This window comes from Solea senegalensis, linkage group LG1 (assembly GCF_019176455.1).
Source record: "Solea senegalensis isolate Sse05_10M linkage group LG1, IFAPA_SoseM_1, whole genome shotgun sequence".
Taxonomy (NCBI): domain Eukaryota; kingdom Metazoa; phylum Chordata; class Actinopteri; order Pleuronectiformes; family Soleidae; genus Solea; species Solea senegalensis.
Genome location: NC_058021.1, coordinates 29,778,260 through 29,792,581, shown reverse-complemented (window position 1 = coordinate 29,792,581; position 14,322 = coordinate 29,778,260). Strand labels below are relative to the sequence as shown.

Genomic DNA, 14,322 nt, shown 5'->3' with positions numbered 1-14,322 from the left:
AACATGCACAGGATTTAAATGAGGCTTCTCCTCCACCGTTAGAGAGCAGGACTCTTTCCCTTTTACTGGGGATGAGGATGGGCGTTTGTGCGCTGCTCTGAGAGTCTGGCGTCACGTGGCCCGGTTTCTGCCCTCTGATTGGTGCAAGGCACGTGTCTGGGAGGACGGTGGGAAAACGTCACTCGGGGGGCTCGTATTGAAAATAAGAACAAAACTCCAGAGTGAGAGTACTGGAGCATCAGTTTAGGAGCCTCTTTATTTACCCTTAGTTTAGTTTAGGTGTAGGCTTCACTGAGCGCACTCAAATTTGGATAACTCTAAATTGGATTGGTGCGCAAATGGCACATGTTTTTAGCTTTGCGGTTTTTATTATAACCCGAGATTGAGGGAATATATGTAAAAGAAAAGTATGCTTTTCGCAGAGGACACTACCGCAAGGCTGTGCATGGTGTCCAAGCCACTCTCGAGCGTCTGAGGGTTTTTTTTTCTTTATTTTTACGCGTGAAGTTTTTTCCCCGACATTACATTTTTCCTGAAGTTCTCTGCGCGTTTTATTGCAGCGGAGAGAGCGACAAAGGGGTTAAAGAGAGTAAAGCGGGGGGAAAGTGAATCAGTATGGAAGAAAATGATCACGGCAACAGAGACGTGGTGGAGCGGCAGCAGGAGTCGGCGGACGAATCCAACAGAGGCATCCTCCCGCTGCTGCAGGCGCCGGGGAACCCGCAGATCCCGCACCGGGTCACGAATTTCTTCATCGACAACATCCTGCGACCGGATTTCGGGAGGAGAAAAGACGCGAGCGCAACCCGCGAAGAGAGCAGCCACCCTGCGTCGCGGGAGAGTCACCACAGCCCCGCCGCGCCTCAGACCGAGCCGGTGCAAGGGAGCACAGTGCCGGCGGAGGGCACCTCCACTCCGCACACAGTTAACGGGGCGAAGAAGCCCGCTATAGCCGCCGACGAGCCTCTGAAACCCCGCGGGGAGAACGGAGACCAGTGCCTAAGCTCAGACTCAGACAGTTCCCAAGCCAGCTCAAACCAAGCCCCGTCCTCTCAGCCTTTGCTGTGGCCAGCGTGGGTTTACTGCACCAGATACTCGGACAGGCCTTCTTCAGGTTGGTGGCACCGTTTTTTACTCTCAAGGCCCCATGCACGTTATTCTCGGGTAACCTGAAATGGCCCCGTAACACTGACCCAGGATGCCTTTGACCGACTTCAGCAAAGTGCAGAGTGGAGTGGAGGAAAAAAAAAATAGATATGAATGAATTTTAAAAGAGAGACAGAGCGAGAAATGCTGATCGCAAAACTCACGTCCCTGTGTGTGTGTGTGAAGCAGAAATGAATTAAAAGCTGATTGATAAATATATTTAAAATGCAAAATAGAAGGAACAATATTCATGCTCACACAAAAACCCTGTGAAACCTTTACATTTTTTAAATTTTAATCCAAAACAATCCAATGTTTGGCACATTTCGAAACTATTTTACGCGCAGCGTTTTCTTCACTGATACGCTCCAGTTCGGTTCAGTCGTCTCACAAAATCTCATTGGGTTTGTTTATTTATATATTATTCTATACTACTATGATGTTGTTGCTGTCGCACATGTTGTGAACATTAGTGCGCTGACAGGCTGCAGAATATCACGACTGTTGGGGAGGTTTTTTTCTGCTCCGTAGCAGCGTTTGGAGTTGTTGTGTTTGGGGCTGAATTAAAAATGCACGTTTGCACAATGGACGCTCCCTGTTCTGGCACATGTATGAGCGGCTCTGTCACATTTCACTTTAGCATCTTTTTCTAAAAAAAAAAAACAAACAAAAAAAGAAGAAGACACACTGTAACTGCAGCGTTTGAGCCTGACGCGACATTAATATCAAGTGCATCTTTCAGTTTCCGTGAAAGTGGAGCACAATTTGTTCTTTTGCGTCATGTGATGCTAATACTACAGAGTGGCGAGGGCGACTACTACGAGTTGTAGAGCTGCACAGTTTTTTTATACGCACAACTGTGTTTGGAGGAAAAAGACGCCGTGCGCAAAATATTCAATTGTGAATTATGTTTGGAATTTTTATTTATTTATTTCTGTTTGTTTTTTGTTTTTTTTTTAATTCTACTGGTTTGGGAGGGGAGGAACCCAAAGTACACAAAGCAGCAGCAGCGCACAGGCCTCTGTAGTATCATCCAGAGAGAACACGAACGTGTGCAGCTCACACCATGTTTACGTTTTGAACAAAACAGTAACAAACTGCATGAAAAATTAAAGTAGCCGAGTTAAAATTTATAAGTCTTCCGCATGAGATACTGATGTTTTCATAGTGTTTTCCCATTGGCTGATTATTCCTTCTTACGAGAGACTGTGTCAGAGTGTGTGTGTGTTTATGACGTATGTGTGTGTATGTGTGTGTGAGTAGAGAAGATGGATAGAAACAGGGAGGGAGGGGAGATTTACTTCTTGGATGTTTTTTTTTCTCCAGTGTGGACGTGTCCAAAATTTTAAATCACTTTTTAAAACCAGGTTGGTCAAAAATATGTTGTGGCATAAAATGTATACTTTAGTTGTTTGGATTTTTTTTAAAAAAAAACAAAAAGTATCTCAAGACATTGATTTAATATCTGAATACGTCTACTTTTTGGAGGATTAAATAAGTTTCGGTGACGCCTTTTACGCATGAGATCTGTGCACATTTTGGGGCACAATCTTCAAATCAAAGCAGAGTATTTGAATAGGGAAAACATAGGGAAACACGCACAAGTGATCGAATGTTGTGTTTTTAAATGGAGCGTTTCCATGTAAACGTGTTGTGTTTTTGACACTGTCTTGTGTCCCCCAAACCTCCACTACTACAGGGCCAAGATCTCGCAAACCAAAGAAGAAAACGACGACCAGCAAAGAGGACAAGCGACCACGGACGGCCTTCACAGCAGAGCAGCTGCAAAGACTCAAAACAGAGTTCCAGACGAACCGGTATCTGACCGAGCAGAGGCGACAGAACCTGGCGCAGGAGCTGGGCCTCAACGAGTCCCAGATCAAGATCTGGTTTCAGAACAAGAGGGCAAAAATCAAGAAGGCCACCGGCGGTAAAAACGGCCTGGCCTTGCACCTGATGGCACAGGGACTGTACAATCACGCCACCGTCTCGTCGAAGGACGAAAAATCAGACAGCGATTGATTTTCACAGAAGTAAACAGCAGCCTCCTGACGAAAAAGAACTCATAGTAATCCTGTATACATACTTTACCCCCCCTTTTTTTACAGATATCACAGCAAAACTCTACATACAAGAATATTTAATGACACTACAGCAGATTTAAAAACAAAAAAAAAGATACCACAAATTAACTATTTCTATCACTCTACTTACTGAATGTTCAAACCCACTATGGCTCCAGCAGGACACCATACAAGGCATACTTTAAAAAAAAAAAAATATAAATGGACCAAAAGGTTAGTGGACAACCATGTGGTCCTATAGGAGTATTATAGGGATTTTTCGTTCTATGGGAGGTTTAATCAAGCCTACAATGCAATAATTTCATCGAATAAAGGGCCAGTGTATAGAGAAATACCAGCATAATTTGTTAAAAAAAAAGAAAAGAAAGAAAAGAAATAAGAGATATTTCTGCAATATCACGTCTATAAAAAGATGTTGTATAAAGGTATGTTTTCATGTCTGTCGACCCCACCCTTTCCCTTCAGCTTGTGCAGGAGGAATGAATGAATGAATGCTCTTACCCCCACACACACACACACACACACACTTCATTTTTTTCTACAGCTATTATATTACACACACACACACACACACATATACACATGATTGTCATCATTTTGTTTTACATCCAACTGGCACCTGATGTTTCGATCCACCTGTCAGTGAAGTGATCAAACTTTTAAAAGTCCAAAGAATATTTGTCCGCTGCATCCAGGCTACTGTGAATTTAAATAAAAGCTATAGCACCGTTTTTTTTTATTATTTGTTTTTATTTTGATTTTAATGCCACTTGGGGGTTTCCTTGGTTGCAGAGGGATGGACAGAGGAAGGTGTTTTTTCCTCAGTTGTCACTAATTGGGCCGACAATGGACTTTTTGATACGTGTTATTTGTTGTTATTATTATTATTATTATTATTATAATATGTAGAGGAATTCACAGTGTCAGTGTTATTAATAGAAGTGACTGAAACTGAGAGGTAGCGACTTTTTTCTAACACGCCACTTCACTAAAAATGCTGATTAAAGCCTTGTTTATACGTGTGTGTGTGTGTGGTCGTTTCATAGCCTTTATACAAGTGATGTGCGCGTTCCCTTCGTTACACCAATGCATCAGTGCAGCTATTATGGTTTTTAATAGCAATATGATTCGGGGGTGGGGGGGTTTTGTAGCCAAGACAAAAATCAAGGCATGATGCTGCCTTTAAAATGTCACAGAAACAACTCTGTAGCATAAAGACAATGATGACAACCCTTCTTTTTGCGCACTCTCCACTCGAGTTTAAATGCAGGTTATTGGATGTTCTTGTTGGAAGTTTTTCTCTATATACATTTCTATTACATATCCATACATCATGAAAGAAGGCAAATCCGTCAGTGACTGTATTACAAATGTTGGACAAATCTCTTATCGTTGTTGAAAGGACTTCATATGTGTATTTATATAGATTATATTGAGAAAAAAAAATCTATCCAATGACCAGTGTTGCTTTAGAGTAGATATCTGAGGTGTTTACACTGCTTGTTTATCTTGCAATAACTTTCTTTTGTTATTTTTGTTTTGTTGTTGTTTTTTGTTTGTTTCATTTGTTTGTGAATGAATAGTTTATGGGGCCTTTGCATGAAAGCTGCAATTTGTTGTACTTGGGCAAATAACTGTGTTTATGAACTTTGGTCTTCACTGACAAAAGTACAGTACGATGGAGCCAAGTTTTTAGACTGTATCCATACCAAATTGTGGACTTTTTGCCTTTTTCCAATGTGTTTTTGTTTGGTTTTTTTTTGTCGTGTATCTGCAAAAAGTGTGTATGAATTAAAAATCCACCAAACAGAAACACACTTTGCCTTAAAGTTCAAGCGTGAACTTTTTATGAAACAGAACTGTGCCGAATCAGAGAAGCAGTATTACTTCAAATGCAGACTATTCAAGTTGAATGCCTTTATGAAAAACCTGCTGGTACGACATTATGAATTTACTCATCAGCGTATATATCTATCTATATATGAACACGTTTAAATAAAATTACAACACAGAGTTGTAGAATACAATGCTATTTTTTATTTTATGTTGGGAAGTATTCTTTGGTATAAATGTACATAATTTGTATCATGTATTAATTGTGTAATTAACTGCCTCCTGAACACTGCAAAAGAAGAGTAAATAAAGCTTGAAAGATTATACACAAAAGTTTCCGGTTATGTTTGTATCGTGCAAAGAGTTCATATGTCGGAAAAATCACTCTTCTGCAGTATTAATGCTCTCAAAAAAGAGAAATACATGCAATAGCATTATAAATATTCACAGATTTATTCACAAGCATAAGAAAAAAAAACACCACACATAAGCCTTTCCATGGGCAGATTCAACAAGGATCAAATTCATGGGGTGCTTGAGATTAAATCATTTGCAAAAAGCATCCAACATTATTCCAATATTATGCAAAAGAAAGCCTTGAACAATTCCCAGGCATGTTGGCTCAACAATGCCTGATCTGCATTTCCATACTTGCACCACTAGTCTGTTGGACGCCATGTCTAACGGCCAGTGACTGCCATTAGAGCAGATAGGACTCCTGCTCCCAGCAGTGTCTTCACGACGGTCAGTCCTCCTCGGCGCTCCTCAAAAGAGCTCGAGCTTCTATCACAAGGCAGAGATGAGAGCCGAAAGAAGAGAGTGAGGGAGGGAGGGAGGAGGGAGAAAGAGAGAGAGAATGAGAGCAATGAAGGTCAAAGCCTGTCATGGCTGCAGGTGGCTGGTTCCCCCTCCTCCCATCCCACAGTAACCCATTCTCCACACACAGCTTTCTCACTCACTAACTCACACACTCTCCACACACACACACACACACACTATTATATATTATATATTATACAAACACACATCTTACCATCTCTTGGTTTTATTATATTCTTGCCTGGCACACACACACACACTGACACATTTCATTAATTTATGTCCCTCTCCACAAACCCCCATTGTTTTTGGTGCTTTTATTTCGTGCATCAATAGAATCTATTTTCCCCCAAAAAAACAAAAACAGAAGATAGTCCGATACGATTCAATGCTAAAAAAATTTGTATCTGATCAGTCATTTTCAACTGTATTGATGAGAAAAGTGTCGTCTTAACCAGGAGAGCGCGTTCATTTGTGTCCAAATGCGTTATGCTTTTATTAAAACGACAAAATTGAAGTTGCGAAAAGACGACTGGGGACTAGACAAAGAAAACAGTGGCAGCTATACGTTATCAACTCTATTTGATGAGCAAAAAAAAAAATATGGTGCCTGAAGCAAACAGAAAACACTTACAGTTAAATGATGTCGTATTTTCGTTCACGCGACATCATCCGAGTTTAAAAATTGTATCGTCATTCCACGGAAATTCTTGGATCGGGGAGAGAAGTTTGCTGAAGGTCAGACGGGGACACTGATGCACGAGCAACAGCAACTGAAGATCACACACAATTTATTCAACAGTTTGTCTCGTTTCTGAAAAGTCAGACTCAGGCGGTCGAGTCCAATTGAAATGGTCGTTTGTTTTGGGCTCATGAAAGCAACCGATATCGAAATCCTAAACTGTCCGAGCATAGTGCGAGGAGACGGTGCAAGAAACCGACAAAGAGAAATAAGCGTCTCTCACCCACACTGTAAAAATGCAGGAAGTACTAGTCAGACGCAGGAAATCATACGAAATTATATCCATGTTCTATTTGGTGGACGCGAGACTGAATTGCAAACATTACATTTTGTTCATGGAGGCGATTTGGACTGATGTTTGATCTCATCTTTGAAGAAAAACACTGGATAAAAACATGACAAGTTAACATGACAGCAAGAGTTAATGTTTGTACAGAATCATTGTGTAAGAAAGTATAAAACCAGAGAGAGAAACAGCAAGAGAAGAGGAATAAAAGTTAGTAAGATTCTTTTCAGGAGAAAGAAAATGTGCATGTTCTTTCCCCCCCCATGTTGCCGCCACATCTTTTTTCCTAGAGTGAAAGTAGGACTGAATTTCTTTCCCCCTAAAAAAAACCTCATTCATGACAAGTTAACATTGAAGAGTGAGAGAAAATGAACATCTCCTCCAGAACAGGAGGTAGGAACCGTAAGAAGTATGAGAAATAAGATGGAAGACTTTTTGTTTACTTAAAGAAACTCGAGGCAACAAACACAAAACGTGCACTTTTCCTCATGTTGCTGCGACACATCCGGTTTTTAGAGTGAACGTAGGACTGAACATAAAAGGTTTATCTCATGAATGACAAGTTAACATCAAAGAGTTTGGGCTTGAACATAATGATCGCACAGGGCAGGAGTAAATAGTCGATAAAAAAAAAAAAAATAATGAAAAAAGAACAGCGCGTAGAAACTGTACAAATGTGGGGGAAATAAAAGTGGTATGAAAAATGTTCTCCTGCTGTAAAAATGGAAGTGAGTGCAGGAAACATCAAGAAAAGTATCAATGTCTACCTCGAAAACACAAAAGGGCCCCATCCCGCTATGACCTCTCCTACCATCCTCCCCCTCCCCTACTGTGTCATTTACCCTCAGTTTCTAAATGCTTCCTACAGCCAGAGTGGAATCTGCTCGGAGGTGCCTGGGCTTTGTGGCGGAAACATAATTAAAGTGGTGAAAGATGTAAAAGGTGAAGAATGGGGATGACATCAGGCCAATTTCACACTTAGCACTCGAATGGCTAGGTCCAAGCCTGGACTCTTGCCTTGCAACACAGATCAAAGCCCACTGTCACCGCACCAACGCAGGAGGAAAAAAAAAGGCAAAAAGGACACCTAACTATGCTAATCCCCAGGACGAATATATTTTAATCTTGTTAGAATACAAGTTAATGCCGTGGCTCAGTGACTGAACTTCTTTTTTTTTTTTTTGGCAAGAATGAAAAGGTGGACAGAACTACTTTTACCTTTTCTACACGAGGTGCCCTCTGTCTGGCTCTGGATAAACAGCCAGAGTGTGAACAAAGTTTCTTTTAGGGCAAAGTCCGAGTATTATAACCATGCATGCAGCCTACAGTAAATACAGCCCAGGCTGCAGACAGCACTCACAAGTCCCTGCAAAGACGAGCAACAGTTTTCATTAAGAAGAAGAAGAAGAAGAAAAAAGCAAAGCAGAAGCTGTGTGACCCCATCTGAATCCCCACTAGGCACCAAACATGCAAAGGAAATGAGTATTTTGTGGACTGGTTTGTCCTCTCACACATTGAGCGCTCCTTCCTTAAAAGCACCTTGGTAACCCTTGATCTCTCATGTATGGAAGTCAGGGCGCTGGGGCCTGCAGAAGTTGACTAGGCAGACAATAGCGAGCGGATGCTTTCTGCAAAAGTCACACCCAGGCAACTCTCATTTCACACACAGTGTTTGAGTGACCCTTGGAAAAAAAAGGGGAAGATGCAAGACTTTTGTTCACTTAACGAAATTCAGGGGAGGAGGAGAAAATAAAATAGCCATGTACTATTTTTCCCATGTAGGCATCACATCTGGTTTGCAGACTGGATGTGGGATTGAATTTTTGTTTACGAGGACTGGACTAAAGCACGGATGTGTCTTAAACTGGTTTATCTTCTTTTTGATTGGGGAAAAAAGTAGATAAACAACACGAAAACATGTCTGTATAGAGTCAGAGGAAGTGACAAGGCTGCGTCAGTGGTTTCAGTCACACAACTCTGCTGTTTTAACACCTGTCTTTGATTTAATTAGAGATATAAAAGAAGTTCTTTGGAATTCCATATGTTTCTTATGGAATAACATAATAATGGCAACTAAGCAATATTTAACCACTGATGAAACTTAATTGCTTTCACTTTTCTCTTCAATTAATCATTTAGAGAAACAGAAAATACCCCAATAAAAAGGTTTTAATTTGCTGTGATAGAACTTTAAAACAGGAACTTAAAGACATGTTATTCACCAACATGATATGTTCCATTTGCTGCTTTGCTAATTAAATAACATTAGTTATTAGATTTTTGATGCTCAGAGCGGTCATTAAAAACACATCTGTTCATCAACAAAACAATATATGATATATGTTCTTTTCCATATACAACAAGTTACACAGATATGTGGATCATTTGAGTCGAATAAGTTTTATATTGTCGTGTACAGAAGATACAGTAAACGTAGAGCAGGTAATTTAACACCTACAGCGCTGTTGCCACAGTTGAAAACGTGTGATTACTCCATCTTTCGGTAAGTTATCATACTCAGTATATGGACACGTTGCAAACCAACGGTGCAATTTCTATTTATTTAGTTTGCGCTTTTTTATCCGTTTTTTGTTTTATACTTGTCTGTTTTATATACTCGCAAGTCAAGAGCTGCTGGATCAATAAAGTATCTATTATACACATCATGACTGATCAGGTGTCTCTCACATAAAGTATTGAACTTAGTTACCAGGAATGTTCTTATCTTAAAGAGCACTAGGGCTAAAACTATGAAAACACGCAGAGTTAAAATAAACAAAACCTTCAACACATACGACTCGTCTCAGACGTGTTTTATCTAAAATGGATGAAAGTAAACAACGCTGAACATCTGATCACGATGGCAAACATTTACTATCGCAGAACTTGCAACAATTGTAACTTAATATGCTACAAAAGAGTCTATAGAATGAAAACTAGAAAAGTAAGGTGGTTCTGTTTCTTGGTGCTTCCTTAAAAAAAACTATGTTCCACTCTTCTTCTTCTTCTGTATACCAAATTAAGATGTACAATGTACAGTCATGCCAGCGCTGGCCTCCTCTCTTTCTCCTGAGTTTGTGTTGCTTGCTGACACACAGTTAGACAGGGTCAAGGATACATCTGACTCACCTCAGGCCCCTTTGCTCTCCCCGGGGACTGGCCTGTCACTCACTGTGTGGTTACGCATCATAGCTGACAGAGGCACAAAGTGAGAGCTCGATGCTGCATCAACAGCAGCGACATCATCACCAAAAACCCCATCCTTAGCATGACATCTTCCTCCTAGTCCACCACCAACTCTCTACACTGTGGAAGGGAAGAGGAGAGGGAGAAAAAAAACACACATATTCACAACCAAGAGCCAATAATAAAATGTCATTCAGAGTGAGTAGGAAGACCTAAAAATAGAGGATTTGGACATTTGCCTTAAAATTCCCTCACACTGCAGTTTGGATATGGGATGCCTCACAATTGAGTCATTTTTGGAAATGGCAGCCAAAGCTGCAAAGATTTAGAATGATTGGGTGTGAGAGTTAATTTCAGTCAGTTCATTGAGACTGGATATACACATCTACGCTCTGTGAGCCATTTTAAATGGGTCTCGCTCGCGCTGGTTTGCTGTAGCGTACAACCTTTAATTGGTATTAGTTACATGACATAATAAGCACAAGCGCGAGAGCCGTTTGACTAAGAGCAAAGGGTTTCGATGATCAATGATCACAGCACTTTTTTTTTTAATCTTTCCACATTAAATATGAATATACGCCAAAATACGGTACCACACGACCTCAGAATACAAATCACGCCGCGCCCAACGCCCGGGTAACCCAGACCACGGTGTATTACTTTGCAGAAACATAGACGCTATATGAATAATATAGCTTCTTCTTACATCTTAGATGCTATAGAGCAGAACATTCTGTGATAATCAGCAACGCTGGGCGTGCGCCGCTCCCATCTTGCCAAGCAGCAACAGATAATTTAAGCAGCCATAATCTGGAGGATAAAATGGCAGCTCGCCAAAAGACCTGGTTGAAGCCTCGAGAAATGTATTCACCGTCAAAATAAAAAACCAAAATGCATTTTTCACACTTTTTTTTTTCCATAGCTGCTTTTATTCTCCAAGAGCCGTTGGTTTCACTGATATTTTGCTGTGCTTACAAACTGAAAATACGCAGCGGCTTTTTTTTGTTCAATCTCGGCACATATCGTCGTCGTCGCGACGGAGCCCCGAACCTCGATTTTAACCCTTCACTGGTTTCAACAGCATCCGTGTTGACATCGCACAGAGACGCACGAATACACCGAAAATCATCATCTCAGTTTTGGGGGAGACATACAAGGGCTCGGTCGACTGTGCCTACGCTCACAGCGGTGGGCGTTTCCATTTTTTTTTCCCTCTCACTCATTTTGCTGCATGCTGCCATTTTAACTGTTTCTGAGTGGCAGGCGAGAGGGCGGGTTGGTAGTGGCGGCCATGATGAGGGAATCACTGCAGCCACTCCTGAGGAAGAGGAGCCCCAACGACATTCAAGCCCAATTCACACGGCAAAAGTAGTATCACAATAAATGAGATTTATAGCAACACATCACAGCATGCATGACAGAATATGTCTATTAGATATATAGTGATTAAAATATTTGGTAAAAAATTTGAAAATCCATCGTCATTTTTGCAAAACTGTACAATAAAACACAAGTACTGAAGCAGAAATCTCTCATTTAATGTTTAAACTCAAAAAACATCAGTGTTATTAAAAAAAACATGCAGATTAGCTTGAATATTTGTAACACTGCACATTTATCTTTAATTGTGCATGCATTTTCCCACAAAAAACAAGTGCACACTGAGATTATGATGGTGTACGTTACTTGTTGATAATGAAAAAAAAAAAAAAAATCAGTTACATGAAGATAAAATAAAGAAAAAAAATTGACTATTAAGAACTGAATATTAAATGTTTTTAAAGAAAGACACATTAGTACTTTTCACCATTGTTAATGTCATTCAATATATCAAAATCAAGTTACTTACGGTGCAGGAGGAATAAAGTATCCAAACTCGGCAGGAAAAACAAAAAACTTAATAATTGAAGAGAACAAAATTACTCCTTAGTTTTAAAAAATGTGTCATGACAGGGTCAGATTTACTCACGCAATTTAAAAAAAAAATAAAAATAAATAAAAGCTCTAAAAGAAAAGTCACTACAGCATGAGTCAGCAGTGTTCGTGTTTGTCTCTTTGCCTGAGCTGACGTTCTGTTAACTGAAAAATTACTGGAAAATCATTATTTATTTTTTTATTTTTTTAAAAGGAAGTTTTATCCAACAAACTCATGCTCGTCCCTCAAAGCTGATTCTGAGTAATGTGGGTCAAATCCATACCTCCACCTCATTTCCCCACCCCCAATCCTGATAATTAAAGAAGAAAAAAGAAAGAAAAAAAAAAGAAATTGTCCTCTTTGGATAACCAGGATGGCTCTTAACCAACTACATTTGAGGTCAAAGTTCATCTTGTACCCTTGGCAACAGCAGGGCAACTCAGAAGGTTGTCTAGACAGGTCATGGTATCCCCCCCCCACCCACCCACTGTGCCCAAACCATCCCACCACCCCTGGCTCTTTCCGGAAGGAGGTGTCAACAGCAGCCAAGTGCAGGGTAAACAGGGAGGGGTGGTGGTTGGGTGGTGGCCTTTGGCTCTCATAAGGTCGGATCAGCACCTCCACCCTCCACTGATCAAAGATGAGGATCCTCTGTGCCAGAGCCTCGGTCAAAAGAGGGCAGGGTCGGGAGATGAACCCTGCATTTCTGTAATCTAGACGTGTCCAAACCCAATTGTCTTCTTTCACAGCCCCAAAATGGACCCTTCCGGTGCCGCTGATTACATTAGGGAGGACAGCTTCTTTTCACAGGGGCGCCCGGACAAAAGAGGCGCTTCCGTGCCCCCTCGCCATCTGGTCCCAAAATAACAGAAAAGGTCCCAGGAAGGGGAAAAAAAAACAGCCCAGCCAGCACACACAGCCTTAAATGAAAGGACTGCTGTTTGAATAGATGGGATGGCTGCACTGATAAGCAAACATACAGTAAAGCTCCACACATTTACGCAGAGATTGGAAGCCAATCTCCATCAGCAAATAAAGCAATGTGCAAGAGCTTTGATGAAGCAGGTCTGCAGACCACGGATTTAAACAGAAATTAAATTGTGCTGTGGCACACGTGCAGTACAGCACACGCTCTTCTACAGGACCGCAAGAAAAATACTGAGAGACCACAATACTTGGACATTTCATAGCCTGACACTGTATTTATTATTTGAAGCGCTAAAAATCGTTATACGGGCAAGATTCTTGATAGTGGTTTCGCATTGGATTTAAGCCTCCGACCACTAGTTGGCATCAGGCTTTAGAGCATTTGATTTTCTGCTTCCACTCCTCACACAGTTATAACAATGTTATTTCATCAAGAAATTTCTAAATGCTCATAATGTCCTTCTAGACTTTTCTTTTACTTATTTTAACCATAAAAGGGAGAGAAAAATATCCTGTGAGTAAGTTTTATTTAGAAAAGTTGTACAAAAACAATGTCGTCGAATTCTGAAAGGTGTAAAACCCATTTCACAACATGACATTTGTTTGAGTCGTTGTCTCAATGTGTAAAAACAGGAAAAACTATGAAATTACCGTAATAACCACACGGCTTTGACGTGCGTCTTTTCAGCGTTTTTTCCCCCGATCGCACAAACCGTGGTGTAAATACTGCAATGCAAAGTGCACTCGAACGACAAACGTGTGGTCAGTGATATGATCGGAGTTAAAGGGTTATCATCCAGTTATAAGAATATGGATTATAACCTTTTCACCAAAAAACACAACCCTAGTTCTACCTATGATTAAAATGTTGAAAAAATGACTAAAATATGTGACAGTTTTGGATAAAATGCTTGTGACTTAATGCTATATATCCTCTGTACAAACAAATCTCACAAGGTAATCAAAGAGATTGTAGAATTTGCATCTGCACAGGTATAACACAACGCTGATAAGCTGACCATTAGCAGCATTTCTATCCTTATAAATACAATAAAAATTGCTTCTGAGACGCATCACAATGGACACGGACACATTATTAAAGTTCATATGTATCCCAACTGCTTATGCTGATTGACGAAAAAGAAGCCATGTGCATTAATATAGAACACTGAGGATGGATGGAAGGCATCGTGATGCATTGTGGAACCAAAGACCAGTGGAGATGCACAGCCATAAACAATACACACCAATCGTCATGTGCTTTGATTCATTTCATACATGAAATAACATTTTTTGCCCCCAATTACAGATTATGTTGCCTTGGAAAACTCAGGTGCTGATTAGTTCACCTGTTGAAGCTGAAAAATTTGACATTTATGCAAAA

General features: G+C 40.4%; 1 protein-coding gene across 1 annotated transcript; it reads left to right on the top strand.

Annotated features, from left to right (window-relative positions):
• The first annotated feature begins 615 nt into the window (after positions 1 to 615).
• LOC122778622 (homeobox protein engrailed-2a-like) lies at positions 616 to 3,729 on the top strand. Its single transcript, XM_044040683.1, has 2 exons — positions 616 to 1,114; positions 2,846 to 3,729. Exons 1-2 carry the CDS (start codon positions 616 to 618, stop codon positions 3,166 to 3,168), a joined length of 822 nt encoding a protein of 273 aa, XP_043896618.1. The 3' UTR covers positions 3,169 to 3,729.
• The last annotated feature ends 10,593 nt before the right edge of the window (positions 3,730 to 14,322 follow it).

Excerpts from the sequence above, each read along its gene's own strand:
- LOC122778622 (XM_044040683.1), top strand. The coding sequence starts at position 616 with ATGGAAGAAAATGATCACGGCAACAGAGACGTGGTGGAGCGGCAGCAG. Across the intron at positions 1,115-2,845 it reads CTCGGACAGGCCTTCTTCAG|GGCCAAGATCTCGCAAACCA; the intron begins GTTGGTGGCACC and ends CCACTACTACAG.